Source organism: Pempheris klunzingeri, chromosome 3, assembly GCF_042242105.1.
Source record: "Pempheris klunzingeri isolate RE-2024b chromosome 3, fPemKlu1.hap1, whole genome shotgun sequence".
NCBI lineage: Eukaryota > Metazoa > Chordata > Actinopteri > Acropomatiformes > Pempheridae > Pempheris > Pempheris klunzingeri.
The window spans coordinates 355,949-375,144 of record NC_092014.1 but is presented as its reverse complement, the minus strand read 5'-3'; the positions used below and the strand labels follow the sequence as shown (position 1 = coordinate 375,144).

The 19,196-nt window shown below is 51.6% G+C and overlaps 1 protein-coding gene across 2 annotated transcripts in view; it reads left to right on the top strand.

Moving 5' to 3' along the window:
- LOC139199211 (spectrin beta chain, non-erythrocytic 1-like) overlaps positions 1-19,196 on the top strand; it is a 36,204-nt gene that overhangs the window by 10,944 nt on the left and 6,064 nt on the right. The window contains exons 1-25 of one of the 2 annotated variants that reach the window (XM_070828245.1): positions 212-333; positions 661-812; positions 2,657-2,830; positions 4,646-4,737; positions 5,135-5,215; positions 5,441-5,556; positions 5,718-5,830; positions 6,579-6,766; positions 7,226-7,343; positions 7,550-7,708; positions 7,799-8,101; positions 8,296-8,449; positions 8,588-9,458; positions 9,539-9,676; positions 9,770-10,526; positions 11,035-11,237; positions 12,029-12,119; positions 12,339-12,485; positions 12,619-12,882; positions 13,318-13,542; positions 13,653-13,742; positions 14,549-14,827; positions 16,521-16,651; positions 16,797-17,001; positions 18,807-19,181. In XM_070828245.1, coding sequence (XP_070684346.1) covers positions 255-333; positions 661-812; positions 2,657-2,830; positions 4,646-4,737; positions 5,135-5,215; positions 5,441-5,556; positions 5,718-5,830; positions 6,579-6,766; positions 7,226-7,343; positions 7,550-7,708; positions 7,799-8,101; positions 8,296-8,449; positions 8,588-9,458; positions 9,539-9,676; positions 9,770-10,526; positions 11,035-11,237; positions 12,029-12,119; positions 12,339-12,485; positions 12,619-12,882; positions 13,318-13,542; positions 13,653-13,742; positions 14,549-14,827; positions 16,521-16,651; positions 16,797-17,001; positions 18,807-19,181 — 5,505 coding nt within the window. In that variant the 5' untranslated portion in view covers positions 212-254. Of the gene's footprint in view, positions 1-211; positions 334-660; positions 813-2,656; positions 2,831-4,645; positions 4,738-5,134; positions 5,216-5,440; positions 5,557-5,717; positions 5,831-6,578; positions 6,767-7,225; positions 7,344-7,549; positions 7,709-7,798; positions 8,102-8,295; positions 8,450-8,587; positions 9,459-9,538; positions 9,677-9,769; positions 10,527-11,034; positions 11,238-12,028; positions 12,120-12,338; positions 12,486-12,618; positions 12,883-13,317; positions 13,543-13,652; positions 13,743-14,548; positions 14,828-16,520; positions 16,652-16,796; positions 17,002-18,806; positions 19,182-19,196 lie in introns of those variants that run through there. The other variant, XM_070828244.1, reaches the window with a different exon arrangement.

The following is a 19,196-nucleotide window of genomic DNA, read 5'->3' as shown; positions in this document are numbered from 1 at the left end:
GAAGCCGGTCTGGGATTGTGTTTGCTAAGTGTGGACTTTGCTCGGACCTGATCGGACCTGATCAGAGGGTGGAGTGAGAGCCTTGTGGTCCTGGACCACCGTTCTGAAATATGAGGCCGGAGCCTCCTGAGCGCCCGGCCAGCTGATCTGCAGCCATCAGGACTCGCCCTCCTCTGGTCCCGGACTCCGTCCGGAGGAGGTCTTCCCTTTGGTCAGGGTCCCTTTGGTCAGGGTCGGACACTTTGGGCGCCGAGATGGAAGCGGAGTGGGCGTCGGCCGACTCGACTCGGTTCAGCTACGACTTGCTGGAGGGTCGATTCAAACAGCTGCAAGGTAAGAAGAGAAGAAGAAGAAGAAGCTGGAGGACCGAGGAGGACCCAGCTGCTGGGTCTGGGCCTTCTGGTTGGACTGGGCCGGCGGTCTGATGGTTCTCCGCTGACATCCACAGAGTCTAGTGTCAGGAAGGCCGTGTGTGTGTGTGTGTGTGTGTGTGTGTGTGTGTGTGTGTGTTTCCTGTCAAACTCCAGGCTCTCCTCCATCACTCTGTCACATCAAGGGAAACAACACAAGCTAACGTGGCTAATGTGGCTAACGACCGCTAACCTCTAACCTGTGTGTGTGTGTGTGTGTGTGTGTGTGTGTGTGTGTGTGTGTGTGCAGATGAGCGGGAGGCCGTGCAGAAGAAGACCTTCACTAAGTGGGTGAACTCTCACCTGTCCAGAGTCTCCTGCAGGATCACAGACCTTTACATGGACCTGAGGGACGGACGCATGCTCATCAAACTGCTGGAGGTCCTGTCAGGGGAGAGACTGGTACAGTACACGCTAAGTACACGCTAAGTACACGCTAAGTACACGCTAAGTACACGCTAAGTACACGCTAAGTACCCTCAGTACTCACTGAATACCCTCAGGACTCACTGAATACCCTCAGGACTCGCTAAATACCCTCAGTACTCACTAAATACCCTCAGGACTCACTAAATACCCTCAGTACTCACTAAATACCCTCAGGACTCACTGAATACCCTCAGTACTCACTAAATACCCTCAGTACTCACTGAATACCCTCAGGACTCACTAAATACCCTCAGTACTCACTGAATACCCTCAGGACTCACTAAATACCCTCAGGACTCACTGAATACCCTCAGTACTCACTAAATACCCTCAGTACTCACTGAATACCCTCAGTACTCACTAAATACCCTCAGGACTCACTGAATACCCTCAGTACTCACTAAATACCCTCAGTACTCACTGAATACCCTCAGGACTCACTAAATACCCTCAGTACTCACTGAATACCCTCAGGACTCACTAAATACCCTCAGGACTCACTAAATACCCTCAGGACTCACTAAATACCCTCAGTACTCACTAAATACCCTCAGGACTCACTGAATACCCTCAGTACTCACTAAATACCCTCAGTACTCACTGAATACCCTCAGGACACGCTAAATACCCTCAGTACTCACTGAATACCCTCAGGACTCACTAAATACCCTCAGGACTCACTAAATACCCTCAGTACTCACTAAATACCCTCAGGACTCACTGAATACCCTCAGTACTCACTAAATACCCTCAGTACTCACTAAATACCCTCAGGACTCACTGAATACCCTCAGTACTCACTAAATACCCTCAGTACTCACTGAATACCCTCAGGACTCACTAAATACCCTCAGTACTCACTGAATACCCTCAGGACTCACTAAATACCCTCAGGACTCACTAAATACCCTCAGGACTCACTAAATACCCTCAGTACTCACTAAATACCCTCAGGACTCACTGAATACCCTCAGTACTCACTAAATACCCTCAGTACTCACTGAATACCCTCAGGACACGCTAAATACCCTCAGTACTCACTGAATACCCTCAGGACTCACTAAATACCCTCAGGACTCACTAAATACCCTCAGGACTCACTAAATACCCTCAGTACTCACTAAATACCCTCAGTACTCACTGAATACCCTCAGTACTCACTAAATACCCTCAGTACTCACTAAATACCCTCAGTACTCACTACATACCCTCAGGACTCACTAAATACCCTCAGGACTCACTAAATACCCTCAGTACTCACTAAATACCCTCAGTACTCACTGAATACCCTCAGTACTCACTGAATACCCTCAGGACTCACTGAATACCCTCAGTACTCACTGAATACCCTCAGTACTCACTGAATACCCTCAGGACTCAGGTGTGGGACAGTCTGTAGTTCTGGTTCTCTGAGGACTTGGGGGGGGGGCTGAACCAGGTGAGTTCTACTTCCTGTTTAACTTCCTGTTTCCCTCCTGAAACATAAGACTCGTCCTCAGAGTTTGGGACAGCGAGGCTCAGCTGGAGGACTCGTTGGCCGTGATCCTGGACTAGGAGATGTGGGGGTGCTGGCTGCGGTCCAGCCGCCCCCCCTTCCTGCAGAGCAAGGACACTTCACTGTTCTCTCACTTCCTGTGCTGCATTCAGGGCCAGGAGGACGGTGGGTTTTGTCCACGTCCTGAGTTAAACCTGGTTTGGGTTCTCCGTGATGAGTCTGAATATCGTCTTTATGGGTGTTTTATTGTGAAAATCCCACAGGAAGTGCAGCTCCATCCCGACTACGTCTCAGCTCTTTCTTCTTCTGTGCTTGTCTCCAGCCGAAGCCCACCAAGGGCCGGATGAGGATCCACTGTCTGGAGAACGTGGACAAAGCTCTGCAGTTCCTGAAGGAGCAGCGGGTCCACCTGGAGAACATGGGCTCCCACGACATCGTGGATGGAAACCACAGACTGACGCTGGGCCTCATCTGGACCATCATCCTCCGCTTCCAGGTAACCATGCTGAAGACAAACACCTTCACCTGTCAGGACAGGTGCGACATGTTCCTACAGAGACCGCAGCTGCCGCAGGAACTGGGACAGAGATGTCGTTTCTGTTCTAGTAAATAATTCTATCGTTCTATAAGGTAAAGGGCAACTCCACTGTTTTAGCCGTGCGTCCTCTGTGTCCACACCCTGGTGTCTGTAGACAGACTATGTGTAGCTGCAGCGTGATCCGACCAGACTCCATTGACAAAAACAGTCATTTTACACAAGAGTTGCTGGTCTTCTTCCCGCCTTGATCAATTAGTTTGTTTCTGTTATTGTGTGACTTTGGTGTAACAAAGTTTAGTTCAGACTCAACACAACATGTGTGTAACACACAGTAACAGACACACTGACTGATGGAGGAAGTAGCAGAGCAGCAGCTCCTGTGTTCTGTGAGCTAAAATCACTGTTTTTGTGAATGTAGTCTGGTGTGTTGTGTCCAGCACAAAACACATTAATATGAAAAAAATAATCATGTCAGTAAATACAGACAAAATATAAAATAAAACCATGAAACTGCAAAAGACACAATAAATGAAATCGTTTTTAAAATTTTGCTCATGTATATGAAACAGTTGAACAGCCAATCAGCAAACTGAATTCTGAAATAAAATAAGAATACTGTGAAAAAAGAGACGAAACAAGAATCTCTTCCTCGTCCAGGTGATTGTTGACTCGCTCATTTAAGAAGAATTAAACGTGTGTTTTTCTGTCCTTCATTAGTTCGTGTGTGGGACGGTCCTCCTACATGTAACTGGGAACACACTGATGATGTCACAGGGGTTCTTCTTCAATAAAACTTTATTGTTTTCAAACTGCAGTAAAATAAGACGTCCTGCGTTTGAATAAATATTCTGGATCTTTGGACTTTCAAGGTGACACAGGGACACGCCCCCTTTGATTACAGGTCGGCCACTTCGCTGTCAGTCATTAAACCGCTCAGGTTAAAGTCCAGGTTTGTTCAAAGCCATCGTCATGGAAACTCAGTCCAGGTGATGTCCCATCAACCTTTGACCTCTGTGAATCCCCAGTGAGTGTGTGTGTGTGTCTGTCTAGAAAAAATCCAACCAATCAGCCCCCTCCTCCTCCTGAAACTCGGTTTTCTTTTCCCTGAACTCGTCCTCTCAGGCGCAGCCAATCAGATCAGGGGATTCCTGAGCGTCTCAGAGCTGCTTGCTGATGATGTCATCATTATGTCATTGTGATGTCACCCATCAATAGACCTGACAGTGAAATGGATCAAGATTATTATACGGATCGATTTTATCACCTCAACTGACAAACGGGCCTCAAAGGCTGCGATGTTCTATCGCTCTCAGCACACACACCAGACTCCATTCACTAAAACACTGATTTTAGCTCATAGGACACAGGAGCTGCTCTGCTGCTGCCTCCATCAGTCAGTCTGTGTTATTGTGAGTTACACAGACACTGTTGGAGCTGAACTCACCCTTTAAAAAGTCGCCCAGTAACACAAAATGACCTGATCCAGACTGTGGTGGACCAGCACCTTTTTAAAAATCAGACAGGTGGAGGAGTGAGTACAGGAACAGGTGGTCTGCTCACCTGGACACACCAGACAGGTGGAGGAGTGAGTACAGGAACAGGTGGTCTGCTCACCTGGACACACCAGACAGGTGGAGGAGTGAGTACAGGAACAGGTGGTCTGCTCACCTGGACACACCAGACAGGTGGAGGAGTGAGTACAGGAACAGGTGGTCTGCTCACCTGGACACACCAGACAGGTGGAGGAGTGACTCTGATGTGGTTTTGTTTCAGATTCAGGACATCAGTGTGGAGACCGAAGACAACAAAGAGAAAAGATCAGCGAAGGACGCTCTGCTGCTCTGGTGTCAGATGAAGACGGCCGGGTGAGACTCATACTAGTACTGCTAGTAGTACTAGTACTTGTACTGCTAGTACTGCTAGTAGTACTAGTACTAGTAATACTATCAGTTACTACTGATTCTTTTGCTGCTGATGCTGCGCTGAGGGTGTGTGTCAGTGAGAGGAATTGATCATGTGATCATGTGATCACGTGATCTGATCTGAAGCAGCTCGCAGGCGTCTCGTCACTGTAAAATGTTCGCCTCTGTTCTTAAAGGGCCAGTCCTCGTTATCTGCAGTGTGGCTCAGTGCTCTGCCTTCACAGTATACGGACTGTCCCTTTAACGGCAGCTCCAACGTGTTCTTCGTCTCTGCTTCTGTCGTCCGCGGGCTCACAGGGTCACCTGGTGCTCAGAGTGACGCAGGTGTTTCTGTCCTCAGGTATCCCAACGTCAACATCCACAACTTCACCACCAGCTGGAGAGACGGCATGGCCTTCAACGCCCTCATCCACAAGCACAGGTGAGCTCCCGTCACGTACCCGGGGGGCTCGGTCCTGGTCCGGAGGGGCTCGGTCCTGGTCCGGAGGGGCTCGGTCCTGGTCCAGAGGGGCTCGGTCCTGGTCCGGAGGGCCTCGGTCCTGGTCCGGAGGGGCTCGGTCCTGGTCCAGAGGGGCTCACTGCGTCCGCGTGGTTAAATCTCACTGAGTGTGTTCATTAGCTGATTTCACCTGCTTCCTGTCTCCAGGTCGGATCTGATCGACTTTGACAAGCTGAAGAAGTCAAACGCTCACTACAACCTGCAGAACGCCTTCAACCTGGCCGAGCAGCACCTGGGCCTCACCAAGCTGCTGGACCCCGAGGGTGAGAGAGCCCCCCCCCGGACCCCGTTGGCCCCCCCGGGACGACCGCAGTGCAGCTTTTGTGTCATTTCCTTCAAATATTTAAGCCAAACACGAAGCAGAACGTGTCTGTCACAGTGACTGGAGACTTCAGCTCCTCTAACGCTGCTCTTTGTGTTGCAGACATCAGTGTGGACCATCCTGACGAGAAGTCGGTCATCACCTACGTGGTGACGTATTATCACTACTTCTCCAAGATGAAAGCTCTGAAGGTGGAGGGCAAACGCATAGGAAAGGTCAGAACTGCTGTTTACCTCAAATAGTCCAGAGATGATTCAGAGATTAATGGTTGATATTTAACTATTAACATCAGTTCACATCCAGAGATTCTGCTTTCCAGAGGAAATTATTAAAGGAAAGCTCCACTGTTTCTACCCATGATCCTCTCTGTCCACATCCTGGTGTCTGAGTGACTGGTAGTTAGTAAAAGTGATGGAACTGGTCCAGTAGATCACCTCAGCCCTAAAAGAGCTTGTTTGATCCACTTACAGGCTCAGAGTGTTATTCTAAGTGTGTGACAGCATCATGGAAAGGATCCCTACAGAGAGAGACCTGGAAGATCCTTTTGGTTTAACCACAAACAGCACACACACCAGACTACATTCACTAAAACAGGGATTTTAGAGAACAGGACACAGGAGCTGCTGCTCTGCTGCTGCCTCCATCAGTCAGTGTGTCTGTGTTACTGTGTGACTTTGGTGTTTTAAAGGGTTCGTTCAGATCAAACTCAACATCTGTGTAACAAACAATAACACGAACACACTGACTGATGGAGGCAGCAGCAGACCAGCAGCTCCTGTGTTCTATGAGCTAAAATCCCTGTTTAAGTGAATGTAGTTTGGTGTGTGTGCAGAGAGCGATATAACGGCTGTAACAGTTAGTACTCCAGGATGTGCACGGACAGGAGGTGGGGTTAGAAATACTGTTGTATGTTATAGTGTGTGTGTGTGTGTGTGTGTGTGACATGTCTGCTTTTGCGTCCAGGTGTTGGACAACGCCATCGAGACAGAGAAGATGATTGAGAAGTACGAGTCTCTGGCCTCAGACCTGCTGGAGTGGATCGAACAGACCATCATCATCCTCAACAACAGGAAGTTCGCCAACTCTCTGGTCGGAGTCCAGCAGCAGCTGCAGGCCTTCAACACCTACCGGACCGTGGAGAAACCCCCAAAGTCTGGACCGCGCCTCCCCCATCCTCCCCAATCCTCCCCCATCCTCTATCCTCACCTCGCCCATCCTCACCCCTGCATCCTCTATCCTCACCCCTGCATCCTCCCCCATCCTCTATCCTCACCCCTGCATCCTCCCCCATCCTCCATCCTCACCCCTGCATCCTCCCCCATCCTCTATCCTCACCTCCCCCATCCTCTATCCTCACCTCGCCCATCCTCACCCCTGCATCCTCCCCCATCCTCTATCCTCACCTCCCCCATCCTCACCCCTGCATCCTCCCCTACACAGTGCACACTGATGCGTTTAGTAACAGCAGAAATGTAATTTGCTGAACTAAAATGTACTTTAAGAACTCCACATACTAATCAACACCTTTTACCAATCTCAGAACTGTTCTCCTCCCTGCCTCCCCCACCTCCTCGGCCTCCTCCTCACCTCCTCCTGACGTCTCTCCTTAGGTTCACGGAGAAGGGAAACCTGGAGGTTCTTCTCTTCACCATCCAAAGTAAAATGAGAGCCAACAACCAGAAGGTCTACATGCCCCGAGAGGGAAAACTCATCTCAGACATCAACAAGGTATAAAACCCCCACAACCATTACTGCTGCTGAATCACACAAGAGATCCAAAAGGATTTGGATTCGCTGAGTTCAGACTCAGTAAAATGACTCAGAGGCCTGAAGGTCGACTGGAGTTTACAGTCTGGTTCAGCAGCATCATAGTTCATGTAGGCACAGCACTCACAGCTCCTAATAACAGAAACGGCTGGCGTGATTGTCGGCAGGCGTGGGAGCGACTGGAGAAGGCGGAGCATGAGAGGGAGCTGGCTCTGAGGACGGAGCTGATTCGTCAGGAGAAACTGGAACAACTGGCCAGACGCTTCGACCGCAAGGCGGCCATGAGAGAGACATGGCTCAGCGAAAACCAGAGGCTGGTGTCACAGGTAAGATGACGGCCAGTCGGCAGCAGCTACCAGGCGCCGCTCCACGTTTGCATCTATGTAACTGTACCACCGCCTCCTTTCTCCCTCCAGGACAACTTTGGCTTCGACCTCCAGGCCGTGGAGGCGGCCACCAAGAAGCACGAGGCCATTGAGACAGACATTGCGGCATACGAGGAGCGTGTCCAAGCCGTGCTCGCCGTGGCGAAGGAGCTGGAGGTGGAGCACTACCATGACATCAAACGCATCACGGCCAGGAAGGACAACGTGGTCCGACTGTGGGAGTACCTGCTGGAGCTGCTGAAGGCCCGCAGACAGAGGCTGGAGATGAACCTGGGCCTGCAGAGGGTCTTCCAGGAGATGCTCTACATCATGGACTGGATGGACGAGATGAAGGTACACAGAATCCCCCCACACACACACACACACACACACACACACACACACGCGGTGGATTTAAGGTCCGATGAGAGGACGGGTATGAGTTTATACTCAGAGACGGGTCCAAGACATATTTAGCTCAAAGACCAGAAACAAGGGGTAACTCTTCTGTCTGTCTGTCTGTCTGTCTGTCTGTCTTTGGTGTCTAGATGTTACTGCTGTCTCAGGACTATGGGAAGCACCTGTTGGGTGTGGAGGACCTGCTGCAGAAACACGCCCTGGTGGAGGCTGACATCGCCATCCAGGCAGACCGGGTGAAGGCGGTCAGCACCAACGCCCAGAAGTACTCTGTCAACGATGACGGTGAGCAGCGCTCAGCAGACTCTGTGCCTGTCCCCTTTCTGAAGTGTTCTTATACGTCACGTTGTTACTCAGACACTCAGAGCTTCTGTCTGTCCTGGTTTGTTGTGTGTTTGCTGATAATGGTGTCTTCCTGTCCAGGCTACAAGCCCTGTGACCCTCAGGTCATCCAGGACCGGGTCTCCCATCTGGAGTTCTGCTACCAGGAGCTCACCCAGCTGGCCGCCGAGCGCCGCGCCCGCCTGGAGGAGTCCCGTCGCCTCTGGAAGTTCTTCTGGGAGATGGCCGAGGAGGAAGGCTGGATCCGTGAGAAGGAGCAGATCCTGTCCTCTGTGGAGCACGGCAAGGACCTGACGGGGGCGCTGCGCCTCCTCAGCGAGCAGCGGGCCCTGGAGGATGAGATGAGCGGCCGCGCTGGTCACCTCCAGCACTCCATTGCAGAGGGCCAGGCCATGGTGCAGGCCAGCCACTTCGCCGCCTCCAAGATCCAGGAGCGTATTGCCGACCTGCGGGCCCAGTGGGCGGCTCTGGAACAGCTGGCGGTGGCGAGGAAGAAGAGGCTGGAGGAGGCTCTGGCTTTGCACCAGTTCCAGACAGACGCAGATGATGTGGACGCCTGGACGCTGGACGCCCTGCGCATCGTCTCCAGTGGAGAAACAGGCCACGATGAATTCTCTACCCAGGCACTGGTCAGGAAGCACAAAGATGCAGCGGCGGAGGTGGCCAGCTACCGCCCGGTCATCGACTCGCTCCACGAGCAGGCAGCCGTGCTACCCGAAGAGGAGGCGGAGTCAGAGGAGGTGCGTGGTCGACTGGCAGGCATCGAGGAACGCTACAAGGAGGTGTCAGAGCTTACGAAGCTTAGGAAGCAGGCGCTGCAGGACGCTCTGGCACTCTATAAGATGTTCAGCGAAGCCAACGCCTGTGAGGTCTGGATCGACGAGAAGGAGCAGTGGCTGAACAGCATGGAGATTCCCGAGAAACTCGAGGACCTGGAGGTCATACAGCACAGGTAGGACCATGCGACGCTGCGAGCATTTTTTCTGATGGTGTGTCTGTGTTAGCCGGCGCTGATTCATGTGTCCTGTGCAGGTTTGAGAGTCTGGAGCCGGAGATGAACAACCAGGCGTCTCGCGTTGCCGTGGTGAACCAGATCGCCCGGCAGCTGATGCACAACGGTCACCAGAGTGAGAAGGACATCAAGACCCAGCTGGACAAACTCAACAACAGGTACAAACACGTCACACGTCTGTGAATGAACAAAAAAGCTTATGTAGAGATAGAGCACAGTTCACGCTGTAGCCTGTGATCCTCTGCCTGCAGATGGAGTCAGTTCCGTGACCTGGTGGACCAGAAGAAGGAGTCCCTGAACTCGGCTCTGGGCGTGCAGAACTACCATCTCGACTGTAACGAGACCAAGTCCTGGATCAAAGAGAAGACCAAAGTCATCGAGTCCACCCAGGAGCTGGGCAACGACCTCACTGGGGTCATGGCCCTGCAGCGCAAACTGACCGGCATGGAGCGCGACCTCGCCGCCATCGAGGACAAACTGGGCGATCTGCGAGGCGAGGCCCAGCGGCTGGCAGAGGAGCACCCCGAGCAGGCCAAGGCCATCACAGGGCGCCTGGCTGAGATCACCACCGTCTGGGAGGAGATGAAGAACACTCTAAAGAACCGTGAGGAGTCTCTGGGCGAGGCCAGGAAGCTGCAGCAGTTCCTGCGCGAGCTGGATGACTTCCAGTCGTGGCTGTCACGCACGCAGACGGCCATCGCCTCCGAGGACATGCCCAACACGCTGGCCGAGGCTGAGAAGCTCATGGCCCAGCACGAAGGCATCAAGAATGAGATCCAGAACTACGAGGAGGACTACCAGAAGATGCGGGACATGGGCGAGATGGTGACGCAGGGCCAGACGGACGCGCAGTACATGTTCCTGCGACAGCGGCTGCAGGCACTCGACACCGGCTGGAACGAGCTGCACAAGATGTGGGAGAACCGGCAGAACCTGCTGTCCCAGTCCCACGCCTACCAACTGTTCCTCCGGGACACCAAGCAGGCCGAGACCTTCCTCAACAACCAGGTAAACAAACTCATAATCTGACGCCGTGTCCTAACAGCGAACGAGCGTGACAACAGTCGCAAAGTAACATCGAACGGGGGGAGGAGGAGCTATCGGACAGGTGACTCCTCATTCAGCTCCACCAATCAGCTGCTGCTCCTCCATTAACAAGCTTTAAACAGGAAGTAAAGTTCAGCTCTGAACGGCGCCCAGTGAGGACCGACAGGAAGCAGTGAGACGGGTTCGGTCGCTCGCTGTGAGGAGTGTGTGATGGTGATGATTCATTTAAGATGTATTTCTTCTGTCCAAAGTCGAATGAGTCCGCTGCTTCTCTGGATTCATGGTCCTGGTTTATTGAGATTCATGGCCTCAGTCGACCCTGAGTGGTTACTGACCTTAGCTCCACCCACCAGATCCAGACCTCTATCCAGAGTATCTTTATCCCCGTCCTGCTCTCCAGAGGATGAACCCTTGTGGTTTTAATGACCATCTCAGTCCTGACCCCCGTCCCTGTACCCTTGTCCTGCAGGAGTACGTCCTGGCTCACACCGAGATGCCCACCACCCTGGAGGGCGCCGAGGCTGCCATCAAGAAGCAGGAAGACTTCATGACCACCATGGACGCCAACGAGGACAAGATCAACGGTGTGGTGGAGGCCGGCCGGCGGCTGGCCAGCGACGGGAACATCAACGCCGAACGTATCCAGGAGAGAGTGGCGTCCATCGATGACAGGTCAGCCTTGGGCCAGTTGGTCTCAAAGAGCCCTATCCCAGAATCCTCTCTGTCCTCACAGGACAGAGCAAACAGGCCATTTAGTCGCTGCAAGGAAGCTTTTGATCATATCACATGGTCTTCAGTAGCCAACAAAGGTCCCTGAAGTTCTTCCTCGACCGCAGGACCATCAGAGAAGTGAGTCAGACGAAGAAAACTCCATCTGATGAAGGTCATGTGATATGATCAAAAGCTACTAAATGGACCTTGTTTTGAAATTGTTTTGCAGTGGTCAGAGTGGAATATTATATCATATTATATTATATTATATCATATTATTTTATATTATATTATATTATATCATATCATATCATATCATATCATATCATATCATATCATATCATATCATATCATATTATATTATATTATATTATATCATATCATATTATAATCCGGCCGGTAGCACAGTGGATAATTGCGCATGCCATCGGCCTGGGTAACCCGGGTTTGACTCCCTCCCAGTCCCGGCTACCAAAAATGGGCGAGGGTTGCGTCAGGAAGGGCATCCGGTGTAAAAAACTTACGCCAAAATCTACGAGCGGGTCATCCGCTGTTGCGACCCCGGAAGCAGCCAGAAAAAGGACAACAACATATCATATCATATTATATTATATTACCAGTAAATTGAGAGTATTTGATGGCTCTGTGTGTGTTTTGAAGTCCAGATGGTCTTTCTGTCAGTGTTATTGTAGCAGAATGAGCTCCCTGGTTATTGGTATCTAAAGACTGTGAGCTTGTCCTCTGTGTCTCAGGCATAAGAAGAACAGGGAGGCTGCAGTGGAGCTGCTGATGAGGCTGAAGGACAACAGAGACCTGCAGAAGTTCCTGCAGGACTGCCAGGAGGTCAGTGGCCCTCAGACACCCGAACACCCAAAAACACCAAACATCCCAGACTGATGTTCATTTTCAATGCTTGTCCCAAGTTGGGCTTTTACATTTTTAATTTACGAAGTCTAAAGTTGGATCTAAACTCTGACATCAGGTTTAGAGGCGGGTCAGTCAGTGATGCTGCTGCTCTCCAGAGGATATACCAGTGACAGACATTCTGTTGTGTGTGTGCAGCTGTCTCTGTGGATCAACGAGAAGATGCTGACGGCTCAGGACATGAGCTACGACGAGGCCAGAAATCTGCACAGCAAGTGGTTGAAGCACCAGGCCTTCATGGCCGAGCTGCAGTCCAACAAGGAGTGGCTCGACAAGATCCAGAAGGTACGGACGGCGGGTTCACACATTCACTGAGCGATGGAGCGGTCCGACCGCGACCGAACAGAACAGAACACTTTATTTAGCACGCCCCCCTTAACGTGACCTTTGACCCGTGTCCCGGTTCGTCCTCCTGCAGGATGGCGCCCTGCTGGTGTCGGAGAAGCCGGAAACGGAGGCGGTTGTGAAGGAGAAGCTGTCTGGGCTGCACGCCATGTGGGAGGAGTTGGAGTCGACCACGCAGACTAAAGCTCAGTGTCTGTTCGACGCCAACAAGGCGGAGCTGTTCACCCAGAGCTGCGCCGACCTCGACAAGTGGATGGGCGGCCTGGAGGGTCAGATCCAGTCTGACGAGTACGGCAAAGACCTGACCTCCGTCAACATCCTGCTCAAGAAACAGCAGGTACTACGAGTACTGCAGTACTGAGACAAGCTGTAGTACCAGCAGTGGTAGGAAGTACTCATACTGTGGAGTATTTCCAATGATGCTGCTGTGTACTTGGACGTTTATCTGACAGCTGCAGTTATGACACAATCAGATTTTAAAATACTATGTAAACTGTGTATAAAGTACCACATCCAGTACTGCGTTTACAGTGATAACTATAGGCTGGAACTTTGAAATGTAACTGTTGTTTATACTACAGGAAGTACTTCTTCCACTGCCAGTTACTGTTTGCAGTAAATGTAGTTTCAGTGTAGGTATCAGTACACGTAGTAGTGTACGTAGTAGTAAGTGCAGTACTATATGCAGTAGTAGTAGTATATTTATTAGTATATTGTAGTAGTACAGTAGTAGTTCTATATGCTGCAGTCTCAGCTCTTGAACCCCCCGTAGATGCTGGAGACCCAGGTGGAGGTGCGGCAGAGGGAGGTGGTGGAGCTGCAGACTCAGGTCCGGGCTCTGGGGCAGGAGGTGAAGGACGCAGACGAGGTGGATGGACGGAGGCAGCTGCTGGAGAGGAAGTTCCAGGACCTGCTGGAGCCGCTGCGGCACCGCAGGAACCTCCTGGTGGAGTCCAGAGAGGTCCACCAGTTCAACCGGGACGTGGAGGACGAGATCGTACGTAGACCTGGTCCACAGACCAGAACCGATCAAGAGACTAGAACCGAGTCTGAGTGTGGACCGTAGGACTCGGCGGTCTCATGTCTCGTTGCGTTCTTGTCTTCCAGCTGTGGGTTCAGGAGAGGACGCCTGTGGCCACGTCCACCGACCACGGACACAACCTGCAGACGGTCCAGCTGCTCATCAAGAAGAATCAGGTGAGACGACCCGAGTCCCGATGGACCTCTGAGAACCAGATCCCAGATCAGATTCACCAGATCCCAGACTGGATAAAAAGTGTCGGTGTCCTCTGATTGGTCGGTATCAGTCTGTGTAAAGAAGCGTCCTCTGATTGGTCGGTATCAGTCTATAAAGAAGCGTCCTCTGATTGGTCGGTATCAGTCTGTAAAGAAGCGTCCTCTGATTGGTCGGTATCAGTCTATAAAGAAGCGTCCTCTGATTGGTCGGTATCAGTCTGTAAAGAAGCGTCCTCTGATTGGTCGGTATCAGTCTATAAAGAAGCGTCCTCTGATTGGTCGGTATCAGTCTGTAAAGAAGCGTCCTCTGATTGGTCGGTATCAGTCTATAAAGAAGCGTCCTCTGATTGGTCGGTATCAGTCTGTAAAGAAGCGTCCTCTGATTGGTCGGTATCAGTCTGTAAAGAAGCGTCCTCTGATTGGTCGGTATCAGTCTATAAAGAAGCGTCCTCTGATTGGTCGGTATCAGTCTGTAAAGAAGCGTCCTCTGATTGGTCGGTATCAGTCTGTGTAAAGACGTTTTGCTCTAAAAAGGACTTGAACCAATAGTTGATTAATAAACTAGTTGCTGATTAAGTTCATTAATCGACTTCTCGTTATTGTACTATTTTTCCTTCCTTCAGTTCATTTAGTAAGTTATGGTCCATTTAGAGGAAGATACACCAGGAAGGGGGGGGCTTTAGGGCGGGGCTACCTGCTCACTGACCAATCAGTGATCAGTGATCAGTGATGAAGGTGTACTGATGCTGTGACCTCGTCCTCCTCAGACTCTGCAGAAGGAGATCCAGGGCCATCAGCCCCGCATCGACGACATCCTGGAGCGCAGCGGGGGCCTCCTGAAGGACGACTCCGTCAGCACCGGTGTGATCCGGCAGCGCCTGGCCGACCTGCAGCAGCTGTGGCGCCAGCTGATGGAGGAGGCGGAGCGCCGCCACGGCCGGCTGGAGGAGGCGCACAAAGCCCAGCAGTACTACTTCGATGCCGCGGAGGCCGAGGCCTGGATGAGCGAGCAGGAGCTGTACATGATGTCAGAGGAGAAGGCCAAGGTGGGGGGGGCCGAGACTAGGGGGGGCAGTAAACATGGGTGACCACAGAGTGATGTCATCGTGTGTCCTGATCACTAAGTTACCAAAATGCAGCACTTCCTGCCGTGTGACTCATTCTAAGCTCCACACTTGATCTGATCTGAAACCCCCCGTCTTGAATCCTGCTCCCTTCTGGTGAGCACTCAAAGTTTAGTTCTGGTCCAACACAGTGTGTGTGTGACACACAGTAACACACAGTAACACACAGTAACACACAATAACACACAATAACACACAGTAACACACAATAACACACAGTAACACACAGTAACACAGTAACACACAATAACACACAGTAACACACAATAACACAGTAACACAGTAACACACAATAACACACAGTAACACAGTAACACACAATAACACACAGTAACACACAATAACACACAATAACACACAGTAACACACAGTAACACAGTAACACACAATAACACACAGTAACACACAGTAACACACAATAACACACAATAACACACAGTAACACAGTAACACACAATAACACACAGTAACACACAATAACACACAATAACACACAGTAACACACAGTAACACAGTAACACACAATAACACACAGTAACACACAGTAACACACAGTAACACACAATAACACACAGTAACACAGTAACACACAATAACACACAGTAACACAGTAACACACAATAACACACAGTAACACACACTAACACACAGTAACACACACAGTAACACACACAGTAACACACAGTAACACAGTAACACACAGTAACACACAGTAACACACAGTAACACACACAGTAACACACACAGTAACACACAGTAACACACAGTAACACACAGTAACACACACAGTAACACACACAGTAACACACAGTAACACACAGTAACACACAGTAACACACACAGTAACACACACAGTAACACACACAGTAACACACAGTAACACACACAGTAACACACAGTAACACACACAGTAACACACAGTAACACACAGTAACACACAGTAACACACACAGTAACACACACAGTAACACACAGTAACACACAGTAACACACACAGTAACACACAGTAACACACAGTAACACACACAGTAACACACAGTAACACACAGTAACACACACAGTAACACACACAGTAACACACAGTAACACACAGTAACACACAGTAACACACACAGTAACACACACAGTAACACACACAGTAACACACAGTAACACACACAGTAACACACAGTAACACACACAGTAACACACAGTAACACACAGTAACACACAGTAACACACACAGTAACACACACAGTAACACACAGTAACACACAGTAACACACAGTAACACACACAGTAACACACACAGTAACACACAGTAACACACACAGTAACACACAGTAACACACACAGTCACACAGTAACACACAGTAACACACTGACTGATGGAGGCAGCAGCTCTAAAATCCCTGTTTTAGTGAATGTAGTCTGGTGTGTGTGCTGTTTGTGGTTAAACCAAAAGGATCTTCCAGGTCTCTCTCTGTAGGGATCCTTTCCATGATGCTGTCACACACTTAGAATAACACTCTGAGCCTGTCGGTGGATCAAACAAGCTCTTTTAGTGGACCTACTGTGATCAGGTGGGTGAACCTGCTGTGGTGCTGTAACACAGGCGCTTTTCTCTGTCTGTCAGGACGAGCTGAGCGCCGTCACCATGCAGAAGAAGCATCAGATCGTGGAGCAGGCGGTGGAGGACTACGCCGAGACCGTCCACCAGCTGTCCAAGACCAGCAGAGGCCTGGTGGCTGACGGACACCCCGACAGGTACCACAGACCCCCACCGGTCTCACCGGGGTTTAATACTGATCCCACTCACCTGAACCGGTCCAGAGTCTGTCACCATCCTGACAGAGTGTGTGTGTGTGTGTGTGTGTGTGTGTGTGTGTGTGTGTGTGTGTGTGTGTGTCAGCGAGCGGATCAGCATGCGTCAGTCTCAGGTGGATAAGCTGTACGCCGGCCTGAAGGACCTGTCAGAGGAGAGGCGGGGCAAACTGGACGAGAGGCTCCGCCTTTTCCAGCTGAACCGGGAGGTGGACGACCTCGAGCAGTGGATCGCTGAGAGGGAGGTGGTGGCCGGGTCGCACGAGCTGGGCCAGGACTACGAACACGTCACCGTAGGTTACCGCCAGTCCTGGTACTGGTACTGGTACTACTATTAATACTACTACTGATACTACCACTGCAGTATTTGAGACATGACTGTAAATCATCTTTCTATTTAATGTGAGTCAGTACTATGAACCACTATTTTTACTGCCTCACCCTGTTTTTATATGTGATCGTGTCACCTGACCTCTGTCACCTGACCTCTGTCCTCTGACCTGTGTCCTCTGTCCTCTGTCCTCTGACCTGTGTCCTCTGCCCTCTGACCTCTGTCCTCTGTCCTCTGACCTCTGTCCTCTGTCCTCTGACCTGTGTCCTCTGCCCTCTGACCTGTGTCCTCTGTCCTCTGACCTGTGTCCTCTGACCTCTGTCCTCTGTCCTCTGACCTCTGTCCTCTGTCCTCTGTCCTGTGTCCTCTGTCCTCTGTCCTCTGTCCTCTGCCCTCTGACCTGTGTCCTCTGTCCTCTGACCTGTGTCCTCTGCCCTCTGACCTGTGTCCTCTGTCCTCTGACCTGTGTCCTCTGACCTCTGTCCTCTGTCCTCTGACCTCTGTCCTCTGACCTCTGTCCTCTGTCCTCTGTCCTGTGTCCTCTGACCTGTGTCCTCTGACCTCTGTCCTCTGTCCTCTGACCTCTGTCCTCTGTCACCTGACCTCTGTCACCTGACCTCTGTCCTCTGACCTGTGTCCTCTGACCTCTGTCCTCTGACCTCTGTCCTCTGTCCTCTGACCTGTGTCCTCTGACCTCTGTCCTCTGTCCTCTGACCTGTGTCCTCTGACCTCTGTCCTCTGTCACCTGACCTCTGTCCTCTGTCCTCTGTCCTCTGTCACCTGACCTCTGTCCTCTGTCCTCTGTCCTCTGTCCTCTGACCTCTGTCCTCTGTCCTCTGTCCTCTGCCCTGTCCTCTGTCACCTGACCTCTGTCACCTGACCTGTGTCCTCTGACCTGTGTCCTCTGACCTCTGTCCTCTGTCCTCTGTCCTCTGCCCTGTCCTCTGTCACCTGACCTCTGTCACCTGACCTCTGTCCTCTGACCTCTGTCCTCTGTCCTCTGTCCTCTGCCCTGTCCTCTGTCACCTGACCTCTGTCACCTGACCTCTGTCCTCTGACCTGTGTCCTCTGTCCTCTGTCCTCTGACCTGTGTCCTCTGACCTCTGTCCTCTGTCACCTGACCTCTGTCCTCTGACCTCTGTCCTCTGTCACCTGACCTCTGTCACCTGACCTGTGTCCTCTGTCCTCTGTCCTCTGACCTGTGTCCTCTGACCTCTGTCCTCTGTCCTCTGTCCTCTGCCCTGTCCTCTGTCACCTGACCTCTGTCACCTGACCTCTGTCCTCTGACCTGTGTCCTCTGTCCTCTGTCCTCTGTCCTCTGACCTCTGACCTCTGTCCTCTGTCCTCTGTCACCTGACCTCTGTCCTCTGTCCTCTGTCCTCTGACCTCTGTCCTCTGTCCTCTGCCCTGTCCTCTGTCACCTGACCTCTGTCACCTGACCTCTGTCCTCTGTCCTCTGACCTGTGTCCTCTGACCTCTGTCCTCTGTCCTCTGTCCTGTGTCCTCTGTCCTCTGACCTCTGTCCTCTGTCCTGTGTCCTCTGACCTCTGTCCTGTGTCCTCTGTCCTCTGACCCCTGACCTCTGACCTCTGTCCTCTGACCTCTGTCCTCTGTCCTCTGACCTTTGTCCTCTGTCCTCTGTCCTCTGTCCTCTGACCCCTGTCCTCTGTCCTCTGACATCTGTCCTCTGACCTCTGTCCTCTGTCCTCTGACCTCTGACCTCTGACCCCTGACCTGTGCCCTCTGACCCGTGCCCTCTCTGCTCAGATGCTGCAGGAGCGTTTCCGGGAGTTTGCTCGGGACACTGGGAATATTGGTCAGGAGCGCGTGGACGCCGTCAACCGTTTGGCGGACGAGCTGATCAACACCGGGCACGGCGACGCGGCGACGGTGGCAGAGTGGAAGGACGGGCTGAATGAAGCTTGGGCCGACCTGCTGGAGCTCATCGACACCAGGACGCAGATCCTCGCCGCGTCCTTCGAGCTCCACAAGTTCTACCACGACGCCAAGGAGATCCTGGGACGCATTCTGGATAAACAGAAGAAGCTGCCAGAGGAGGTCGGCCGCGACCAGAATACGGTGGAGATGCTGCAGAGGATGCACACCACCTTCGAACATGACATCCAGGCCCTGGGAACACAGGTCAGTGTCACCTAA